At 38.1% G+C, this 11,726-nt stretch overlaps 1 protein-coding gene across 1 annotated transcript in view; it reads right to left on the reverse strand.

The window, feature by feature from the left end:
* Nucleotides 1-205: 205 nt before the first annotated feature.
* rapgefl1 (Rap guanine nucleotide exchange factor (GEF)-like 1) overlaps nucleotides 206-11,726 on the reverse strand; it is a 41,870-nt gene continuing 30,349 nt past the window's right edge. Inside the window, exons 9-16 of the mRNA XM_042504516.1 lie at nucleotides 10,517-10,639; nucleotides 9,946-10,124; nucleotides 9,215-9,305; nucleotides 8,758-8,808; nucleotides 7,659-7,746; nucleotides 5,430-5,494; nucleotides 5,281-5,335; nucleotides 206-4,823 (exon numbers count right to left, since the gene is read on the reverse strand). Of these exons, the coding sequence (XP_042360450.1) occupies nucleotides 4,699-4,823; nucleotides 5,281-5,335; nucleotides 5,430-5,494; nucleotides 7,659-7,746; nucleotides 8,758-8,808; nucleotides 9,215-9,305; nucleotides 9,946-10,124; nucleotides 10,517-10,639 (777 nt within the window). The 3' untranslated portion in view covers nucleotides 206-4,698. The remainder of the gene's footprint in view (nucleotides 4,824-5,280; nucleotides 5,336-5,429; nucleotides 5,495-7,658; nucleotides 7,747-8,757; nucleotides 8,809-9,214; nucleotides 9,306-9,945; nucleotides 10,125-10,516; nucleotides 10,640-11,726) is intronic.

Consider the following 11,726-nt stretch of genomic DNA (forward strand, 5'->3'; position numbering starts at 1 on the left):
ATAGAGGGCCTTGTTAAATTGGAGATTTGAAGGTTTTCTCCTGTCCAGAATCAAGCCGCCTCACTTCACATATCACGTTCAAAATTTGAAATGCTGTAAATTAGCCATGAGGAACATTTGAGACTTTTGTTAAGTAACTGTCCTGAGTTTAACCCTAATCAGAGGTTCTCTAGTGTTAAAACAAGGCAGAAACTCTTACAAAAGGTTAAATCTGTTATGGTAAAATTATTAAATTACTTGAATACCTAAAAAGCACAAATGAACACCAGATAAAACCCTTGGTTGACATCTTACCCTGCTGCAGGTTGCAAAGAAAAATATACAAAATAAAAGAGACTACATTTAAGTTGTTTGGTCTAAAAACTGGACTGGAGATTTTACCTAGTGGTGATCTAACATGGACAGGAGGTGGACTTGTCTCTGGACGGGACGGCCTCACTAAGCTTTTGTAAACAGGATGTTATGGTACAGATGGAGAATGACAAAGTCTCACCGGCCACCAGAGCTGAGCACAGAGAACAGTTTCAAACCACTTATATCTTTTCAGATCATTGATACAAACATGTGAACCGTCCAGACGCACTGAAGAGTTTCATCCCAACCAGAAAGAGATCAACTGGATGTTTTACTGAAAATGACTTTCCTTAACAAGTAGGATATAACTGAGGGGGGCTCATGTACTCTTTTGAATAATGCATCAATGTAAAAGACACAAGTAAAAGACTTCCAGCAAGTATTATAATAAACATGTCATTATATTTCAACATTAAACTCAAAATGACTTTCTGTCATCAAATTTTAACTTCATCTCAACATGATTTTTCCTTCAAAATTACAGTATCCTATGAAGAACTGCTTTGCCTTCTCTGCCATAAAAGCTTTTGTCTCTTAATTTTATGTCAATTCTCTAAATGTAAGGGTTTGTTCCTGAGCAGCTGGAAGGCTTTTACTGTGAATCAACTGCAGGATTAGCAACAGGTTAGAAATTATACAATCTTTTGTTTTTAAATATAAAAATGTACAATATCTATGACATCTTGGAGTGAAACTCTTTAGTGCATAGCAAAACAAAACTCAAGAAATTCAATCAATCAAAACCAAAATAAAGTTTCAGTGTTCAGGCTGGACTCAGACCTGGTGGTGATCAAAAACAACAACTCTGTAGATTTCTGTTATTATAGTAAATATGACAGAAGTGTGATCAGCTGTACAAACACAGAACCAATTGATCGCAACACAACTGGACTCAACTGAACTGAACTCTACTGAAAATCTAGAATAAAGAGTAAACAAAACCTCTCTGTGTCTCTGAGCCCTGAGGTTTGGCAAAAGTGCTTCGTTGCTGCGATAAATTGACCGTCCATCTTCACCTCCTGTCGCTCTGTTATTGCCTTGGATGTCGACCCCCCCCCCCCAAATCCACTGAACAGACCAATGGCGGGGCAGCTCTGTGGGGGTTGTTCAGGTCCTTCCTTGAAGCCAATTGGTCATTCAGATGTGACAGCAGGTAGATCCCAAATGCTGAGAAAAAATGATTTGTTGTTGACTCTTTCAAAAATACAAAGTTTGTATTCGTCTCTCTGGTGTGGTGTTGCTGCACAGACACAGCCCATTGGTTGCTGTGTTTTTATTATTTAAATCAGCACATGATCATTTTCTGACCATACCTGTGTTTTTTGCATGATTTAGCCTGGATGGCAAGTGGATTAGTGCTTTTATCTGAGCCAGGCCCACAGAAAGTGAGTCAGGCCCACAGGAAGTGCGCCAGGCTTTGAAGACAATTTTCGTAGTGGCCAAAAAGTGTAATTACAACGTTACCTGATGCCCTGCAGCCAAAAAAGCCTTTTTTTCATCTACTTAAAAAGAGTGGATACAATTTTTTGAGCCTCAAGACACGTAAAAAAAAAAAACTTGTTTTACTATCATGATTAAATCTTTTATCCCCATTCAAGTAAGCAGAGTGCCTAACTTAGTTTAAGATAGCCACTCGCTGCACTCAGCAGCCACTAGTCTGTGGGTTGCTTGGTGCAGCAGTAGTGCCGATAATCTGGGTATTTTTTTATGCTAAAGTTGAACCATTTTGGTTTCATGCTCCACTGAGCAACTTTCATAGGAATGAACTAGGCCCTGCATTCAATGCTGTATCCAGTTCTCTGTATACATCCCTGGTCTGAGCACATGAGAAGGTACATGCGATTCCTGTTGCCAATTTTTACGTTACTTATTGACTGAGTTACTGTATATGGTGATAACGATATAGTTCTCATGGCCAGTGGTAGTTAATGAGGTGTACTAGGTAGATGAGTAGTTTATCAAAGAGGAAGTCGATATACTCTCCTATATACTGCTATGGCTATTTGACTGATGGATGGGTATATTGTAAACGGCCGAAAAAAAAGGGTGGGGATAACCCGTATACCTGTGTATTCTCGCCATTATACCACTGCTGATAGCATAATATCAGTCCTGCTGGCACATTGATTTTTGTAGCAATGGATGAAATGTAATGAAATCTATGGCTGTCTGAACCATATTGGAAAAGTTTTGGTTTGGTAGTTGGGGCACGCATGTGATTTTGAAGCACATCGGTTAAAACATACAAAAAAACGGGTATGGTCCTTTGAAGTGAGTGTGATGTGAATTCTCCAACTGTCCTGTTGGATCATAAAACACTGTGAGAGGCATTTAATGATGACGTTCACCGTCAAATTCCTAAAAAAAAAAGTAGAAAGAATGAAGAGTTGACAAACGTCTTCAGACCGACACTGAGATCACGTTAGGAACCAGTAAGGAAACATCCTGACCGTCCGCCATTAAAGTCATATCATGTGATCTAAGTCCATGAATGCAGCGTGACCCATATGCCAAAGTGTTTGGAAGTCCGTCACAGATGTCAGTGAACACATCGTCACTGTTTGGGTGAAATAACAGAGGAATCTGCGGTCAGAAACACAAAAGCAGTCCCTGAATGCTCTGTTTGGAAAATGACAGCTCATAGGAACCACAAATCAGAGGTCAGCCCAACAGCCCTTACCACTGATGTAAACCATGGACACAATCCACTGTACTTGAGCTCAGTTACAGATCAACAATGTGGTCCGTAGTGTCCTTTATTCGATGCAGAGAGTTTTAATGGAAAAATATATTCAGTCTTGAAATAAAGATAAAAGATTTCTAAGTGCAGAAGTCTTTCGTGTAAACTCAGATTGTAACATTTGAAAAGTTGTAGCATCTTCATTTGATCAGGGATCAAACTGGTCTCTGCAAAGGTTCAGAGTGACTCAATTTCTTTAGTTTCTGTATGTTCCTGCAGAGCTTAGTGTCCTCTGGCCTTATGTCCTCAGAGGAAAAAATCCTGAGGAACAAAACCAATGCTGCATGACATGGATCCACATTTGCCTTATTTGTCGGTTGAAAAAGACCCCGTCTGCTGGCGTTTTTTTCATCCTATGCTGTTTTTTAAAGCTTGAACTTTTTCTCTGTCTCCTTGTTGTGGTTCAGAGGAGTTGGTTTTTGTTTGTTCTTGAACACATTTTGAGTGCATCTTTAAACAAGTCCAGTCCAGGTCTGTATTGCCTCCCAACAGGTCGTTGGATGAACCAGTTGTTTGATGTGCAGTGTCTTGTTTTCATCAAAAGTTACCCACTGCATCCTTCTCTGTGTAGATCTGTAGATGTTTATGAGTGTCTTTGCCGAAGTACCGTATTGACTCAAAAAAGGTGGTACTGATTCATATAACCCGGGCGTTTTCCGAAGCTCTTTTTGGAGAGACGACTTTTTCGGGGATAGAAAAAAACGTCCTCTCTCAAATATACTGCGGGTCAAATGAGAAGAGACCCCTCATCCTTGAAGCTTTTTCTTTCGTAAAAGAGAAACGGAAAGCAGACCATTAAAGCAGAATGTGATCCCACGTTTTATCTTGTTTTGTCCTATACTCAAGCCAATATGGCATGGTTCTTGTTTTCCATGAAATGATCGTTAAACGACAGGCTGTTTGTTGGAGAGTTCAGCAGGTGTCAGTCACATTGTCAGATTGTCTCTAGTTCGATTGGTCAGCTGCCACAAGAGGAGAGAAACAAGGGCAGGAAAGTGCAGAAAGTGAGAAAACAGGAAGAGTCCGAGATTTCTTCTTTCTCTTCTTTACTGTTTTTGGGTCAAAGTAGCTCTGCATCCCAAACCTGCTGCAGATTAGAACATTTTTTAATGGGCGCTTTGATCAGACTGATGGACAACAGGTTTAAGGGAAAAACTGGAAAAAACAACTCTGTGTTTTGAGGTTTTGGTCCAGTTTGAAGTCCCTTCATGTGTCTCTCTGTGTTAGTGGTTGTCAGGGCTGCTAGCAGTGGTGATGGAGAGGAGGGAAGAGACAATGGAGGTGTAGAAGAAAATTAAAGTGGTGGATGTAGCTCAAATCCAGGAGAGAAGCTCATTCTTTTTTGCTTATCAAAAACGTCTTATTTTTTGTTCCAGGTACATGAAGATGAAGAGGAGGTTTTAGGGTTTTCAGTTCCAGGGTAACACCCCTTCCTGCACTTATTTTCATCTCTTTCTGCCTGAACTTTCCACCATCCGTTTGCTCCTTTGCTTTATTGTTCCTGTCTTCCTTCTCCTCCTTTTCCTTTTCTCTCCATCCTATCTCAACCTTTTCATTTTCAGTCTCTTTTTCATATCTATTTTTTTACCCCCCTGTCCATCCCTTTACGTGTCTTTGGGCTCCAGTTTGCAGGACATGTCGAACAACAGGTTCTGGTTGTCGATTACCTGGAGCTGCCGGACGTAGGCCTTTGTCTGCAGGTGGGAGGGGGACGTCTCTGTATCCATGGCTACCAGGTACAGTAAGAGGCAGAAACAGAAAAAAAGAAAACACTGATTTTAGGGATCCATCTTTACATCATTACAGCACACAGAGTTGCAGTGACACAATATCACCACCAGATAGAGACAAAGTCCAGCATGTGTGTCGGCAAGTAGCCACAGCCTGCATGTCCTGTACAATAAACGCATTTCGTGGTCGTACTTTAATGTGACTTTAATGAGCTCTCTTCCAAATCCAGATTACATATTTAATACAGTATTTACTACATAATAGAATTGATTGTAATAGTACTCAATTTCAGCATGGATTAAACAAAAACATCAACATACACTACAATTTTATACTAACACAAAATGATACAATATAATATATAATAATAACAATATCATGATTATTAGTTAGAATTAGTATTATTATTAACAAGGAAAAAACGTTGATCAAAGGTTTCAGCAGCAGTGTGTTACCTAGCTGGCTGCTCCTGTATCGTCTGATGATCCTCACCATCTCTGCCACTTTATGCTGCAGGACGAGAGAGAAAAAGTGTTTGTTGAGTCACTTTACCCTGTTTACAAACTCAGCACTGAACGTTTTGACTGAAAGTGAATTAACTCACCATCTTCTCGAAGTTGACGAGTTCACCATGAAATGTCTTACAGCTCTCATGAAGAAATGTCAAGTCTGAGAAACAGGAAACAGAGCAGCTTGTTAGATTACTCCGTCAGACTCTGATGTCCTTCAACTCTTTATTTCTGTCATTTATTGAGTAATGACTACAAACATGAACTGCTCAAGTTTCTGTGACGTGAAGATTTCTGTTTTATTGTACTGAATCTCTTTTTTTTGGTCAGACTGATTCATGTGAAGAGTTGAGACTCTGATGGAGTCTGGAAGTTATTATGAGATATTGTAACTCTGTGTTATATGTTTTGTCACTTAACTAACACTCTCTTCCTGTTTAAATAGTTTTAAAATAAAAGTTACATTTTTTATAGAGATGTTGAAGTCTCTCTACACACATTAATGATTCTTGCTGGAAAAATAAACTAAATCTAAGAAGTTAACGCTTATTGTCCTCTTCAAATGAACAACAAACAGGATACCATCAGTTACCTTTTTGAAATCAGCCACCAGAAAATCCATATTGGTGCTGTTCTACATTTTCAACACAGGAGGGCACATTCTACACTTCAAGCTTTAATTCTTTCTTTTTCTTTCTTTCTTTCTTTCTTTCTTTCTTTCTTTCTTTCTTTCTTTTTTAAACCATTTGATTCACTTCCATCCTTTCCTCTCTCCTCTTTTTCTGGTTACCATGGACACAGAGAGCTTAAGGCTGCTATCTCTCTCACACACACACACACACACACACACACACACACACACACACACACAGAAGGGGCAAGAGGTGTACAGTGTGTACAGTAATCTCATTTTAAGTACAATGTGTGAAAGCAGAAGAAAGACAAGTGTGTGTGTGTGTGTGTGTGTGTGTGTGTGTGTGTGTGTGTGTGTATGTGTGTGTGTGAGAACACCTGCTGTGTTGTATGAGTTTTACTTGAAGAGAAGATGAAAAGAAAAAAACTGGAGCGAAGAGGAAAAGCATCAATGAGGAGGAGTCTTTGAAGTGTGTGTGTGTGTGTTTTGCAGGTTAACGGTAACATGGAGCTGATTAGCCAGAAGTGCTAATTAGCGAGAAGGAGCTAACATACTAATGTATCTACAGCAGCTCCACATCTGGTCCACAGCTGGGGGGACACCGTCTCAGAGGAGCAGTGAATGCAGATTTATAAATGATCCAGTAATGAACCGATGAAGCAGCTGATCACAAGGCTTGTTGAGGTACTTTATTCTCTAATTCTAGCTTAGGAGACTCTCAGGGGACAATGGCAACATGACTATCAGAGGACCACCACCCATTGGGGGACCTCCTTAACCAGACTTCTTGTACTGTCTCCATTAGGACTGGGCAATATACACCAAAAATCAAATGTCAGTATTTTTTACTGAATGGTGACACACAGTATATATCTCAGAATTTCTACAAAGTGGGCTAATTGTTCAGTTTGTCATCGTTGTTCAGTGTTACAAGCACACAAAATGCAAAAAACGGTTTAACCCCCAGGAACTGTTTGGCGCATTTTACGAGCTCTTCGACCTTATTTCTTTTTTTTTCTTTTTTTTGCTGTGTTCATGCATATGGCATACATTTTGAAATGACTCAAACTGTAATTTTTGATCCCACAGCCATCAAAGCATAAAAACATGCAATGTAGTATTTCAAGGTGTCATTCTTGGCTTCAGCTTTGGAATTTGTCATTTTTACTATTTTCCACCTGATGACAGCATTTTTTAACCTAAAAATAACATGCATTTTCTTCATATGCCAAAGCATATGAAGAAAATGCATGCTATTTCCACATGGTGCACTGTAACAGTCAATGTTGCTGCAAATCATTTGACATATCCCAGGCTGTGAACAAAATCTACTTTGCATTTCTTATATGAAAATAATTAATTTTGTGTGTGTGTGTGTGTGTATTGGGGGGCATTTAAAGGGTTACAGTTCTGAAAATTAATGGATATTTGATATTTATGATTAGGACTGATATTGGTTAAAACATAACATTAAGTGAATGAAAGAAGAAAATAGCATAAATTTATGATTTTTTTAAAGTTTGATTTTGAAAAGCAAAATTTGCACACAGCGATACAAGCGTGTTTAATATTAAAGCAGGCCCTAAGGGTTAAAAACATACAGTTTTCATTCTAAATCTTATTTGAGCATATATCGATATACCGTAAAGAGTGGATGTACTGCGTAGCTCTTGTCTAAGTACAGACTCACCTTTGAGCAGCAGAGGTGTGAAGGGAATCAGTGGAGGTCTCAGGCTGGTTATCAGGTCTCTATAGGACTTATGGTTCCTTGAGGGGTCCTGTAAGATCACATCAGTAGAAGATCAGATGATTCTTTACTTTAGTAAAAGTACTAATACCACAATGTGAAAATACAACACCAAAAGCAAAAATACTACACTCAAAACCTGACTTGACTCCTTCATACACTGTTGGGTTGTTTAATCTACAGCAATCTACATCATTGGAGCCTGGGTGTCCTGTAAGAACCATGTATTTCTTAGAAGAGAGAAAAAAGCCCTGCTTTCAGATTTTTGATGATGCATTTTCCAACTGATCCAAGCTTATTAGCTTTATTTAGAGAATTTTCTCAGCACATAAAGGAATACTTTGTCCTTCAGTTTATCAAATACATTCAAGATCAACTTATTTGGATATACATGGTTTTCACTGGACAGGGCAAGGATGACAAACTGCAATCTGAAAAGTAACTAAAATTAAAGATCACAAGTACTGTTTAGTCACACTTGTATATTCCTTGTGCTCTTTTCTTTATGCTGTAAATGACAAAGTGAGAGGTATAAGCTATATTAGTAAGTATGTTCTGGGAAGCAATATTACCATTGAATTTACTTATTAGTGTTGAAGATAGATATGAAAACGCAAAAAGTATGACAAGTATTTAAATTTATTGTGAAGATCTACTCCGTGTTGTATGTTGTTTATTGTATGTTGTATGTGCCTTTATGTTGAATAAATACAAAGTTAAAAAAAAATACAATATTTGCCTCAGCACAGTGTAGTACAAGTTTAAACTTGCATAAAAAGGAAGTACTAAAGTGCATGCCTACAATTTGTACTTTGTGTAAATGTACTAAATGACATTCCACCACTGGGTAAAATAATTTTGTATTAATTTTAATAAAATCTATCTATCTATCATTTAATATTTATATTTCTATATTTCTTTTAAAGTACATTTCTGACATGTTTCTGGCATTTGGTGATATTTGATGTTTGAATTTCTCATATCAGCATCACTTCACACACACTAAGTGACGATGATGACCTTAATTATGTTTTTTACTCACTGCAATGCTCTCAAACTGCTGAAACTGCTTCCTGAACTTTCCTGGGAGACCCTAAAAACACACACACACACACACACACACACACAAATTACACATATAAAAAAATAGACACAAACTTACAGTTAAAGCAAAAAGAATCAAAAAGTTCCCAAAACAGCAAAATTAAAGCGACTTCTCTCAGATTCATCTGTTTTTGTTTTCATGAACTTCTGAAAGACAATCTTAAATAAGTGATTACTTTATTGTTAATTAGTGAACAGATGTTGGTGAAAGTTACTTCCCGCTCTTCAGAGAGTATGTCTAATTTTTACTTATAGAAAGACGTACATCAAAACATCTGAATCCGTTGCTCTCTTTGTAAGTCCATGATTTCTTCACACAACGCTACAGTGAATAAACACAGCAGGTGTTGTGCTGTGTGCAGGTTAAGTAGAGCAGAGTCAGGTGAGTGCTTTACCTCCCAGGTGAGTCGTAGTCTGCTCACAGCCGGGTTGTCTAAACCCAGAACCACAGCGAGGAACGACAACAGGTCTTGCTGCTGCTTACAGCTGAAAAACACAAACATACACACATACACACAGTGTTGTCTGTTGTCTCACAGGCTGCAGCACTGATGGATTAAAACAACAGACTTTGAATAATGACATCATAATGGCTAGAAAAGTGTTTTTGCCGAACATTATGATGTCACATTGAAGCTGACCTTTGACCTTTTGGATATAAAATGTCATTGATCATTTCATCCTATTAAACTTTTTTTTCTGAAATTTTGATAATGTATGAATTCCTGAGTTGTGGCCAAAACATGTTTTTGAAAGACAGACAGACAGATGGACAACCGAAAAATATAACGCCTCTGGCCAGGACTATTGCCCGCACGGAGGCATAAAAACATCAAACCCAGTTAACTCACTTTTTCAAATTTTATTTACTTATTCATAAAATTGTATTTTTGAACTTGCACCCTCATATGTTTTTGTACACATCACCTTTTTATTATTGTGCTTTAATGTTTTTAATGTTCTCAGTTTTGGTTGTGTCAAAAGGGGGCAGTGGAGGGGCACTCTGTGCTTAAGCTTGAAAAGTGCTATATAAAAAAATACTATTATTTATCATTATTATTATTGTTATTTTTATTGTTATTATTATTTTTTGACCTCCCTTAACCAAGCGACTATCTAGACTCACAGTGCTGCAATCTTGATGAACTTGCGGAGCAGCTGGACCCTCTTTGGCAGCGACTGGCACTGCAGGATCTCCGTGGCGACCCAGTGCTGCACCTCGCTGCAGCGCTGCAGTACCAGTTCCAAGTTTAGGGGGCGCCAGCGGGACTGCTCCCCGTGAAACACATAACACACAAACTCCACCTGCAGGAGACATCAACGAAGAAGTGGACAAAGAGCTTTGAACACTGAAAATCAAACAGTGCTTTTATTAAGTTATTTTCATTGTATTTTGCTGCTATTTTGATCATCGCAAACTACAGTCCATGAAACTCAACACTTTCTACACAAATGTTTCACGTGAGACCGGAAATTGAGGTTATTAGGCAGCACTGCCAAGTTAGATTGTAAGATTAGATTGTCACAGGTTAACTTAGGGAGTAAAGGAGTAACACACAAATCAAAAAACTGTTTTTTCTTTACGAATAAAATGATTTCAGTCTATGTGAGGATAAATATGAAACACCAGTGTTGTGTTTGGTGACGAGAAGAGAAATCTATATATTGACAAACAGTGCAATGACCATCTCACCGACCTCGTGCACACAGCTGAAGAGCTCCCAGTCAAACACCACCAGCTGATTAGCTACCTCCTCAGCGGACATGTCATGGAGTTTGCTGTCACCGGGTGTCCAGTGGATCTCTTCAGGAAGGGGAAGCTAAGGATGCATGGAATCACATCATCATTTTATGACACAAACACACTTTTTTTTTCCAAAGTATGAAACACCTGAAACATGCATACACAAATAAATCCTGTAGTCACTCCCTGAAAACTCTACCTGTGCTCCCTGTGGCAATGGAACATCTACTATGTAAGACTATCAGAAAAAGTATTTTTGTTCTACATGGCATCATGTGACGGACATAATACCACTACAAAAAGTGAATCAAAGCCTGGCGCACTTCCTGTAGGCCTGTGACACATTACAAACCCCACCAACCTTTCAACAATTCGGAATTTTTGTCCTGTCTTTACTTGTGCTAAAGTCATTATAATTGATCCTTTTTCACAAAATTCTTGTGGTGAATTTTTTCAATTGAATTTCATTTTTCCTGTTTCAAGCTTTCAAAAACGCTACCTGTTTTTCTACAATTCAAAAACTGAAATCTGTTTTATTCTTTTTAAGAACACTTAGTTTTTAGTCTCAAAACAGGAACAGTATAGGCCACCTTTCATTAACTTTAAGTTATTTACATCTTTGTACCATCTATTTCTCTAATAATTATATTCAATAAGCAAAACATAAAATTAAAAAATGGATCAAAACTTAATTTGCATCAAAAAATGAAGACAACTGTTCGTGTTTCCTGTTTTCATTTTGATAAAATCGAGAAAAATGAGAAAATCCAAACCAAAAATACATATTTTTTCTGTTATCTAAGCCACATTTAGACAAGAACAGCTCTACTGAAAACAGAAAACTTTTTCCTTTGCATTTTTAAGAAAAATCTGCATTCATATGATAACATTGTGAAAATGATCCTTGTGTAAACAGATCCACAAAAACAATCGAAAACACTGTAGTATGCATGCCAGGCCAGTAGCTGGCAGTGTAACTTCATAATTCACACACCACAGAAGAACACCAAATGCATGTGCATTAAGGCGTTCCTCTACAGAACCGTGAGTATAAACGAACAAGAAGACGATGGCAAACGAATGCACGAGAGCCAACAGCATTAATAAACTCAGTAGCGTCAGCAGCACAAACACAGCTCGGTAGTCTGCCTTTGTCGTTATTG

The sequence above is a fragment of the Plectropomus leopardus genome, chromosome 17 (assembly GCF_008729295.1).
Source record: "Plectropomus leopardus isolate mb chromosome 17, YSFRI_Pleo_2.0, whole genome shotgun sequence".
NCBI classification, from domain to species: domain Eukaryota; kingdom Metazoa; phylum Chordata; class Actinopteri; order Perciformes; family Serranidae; genus Plectropomus; species Plectropomus leopardus.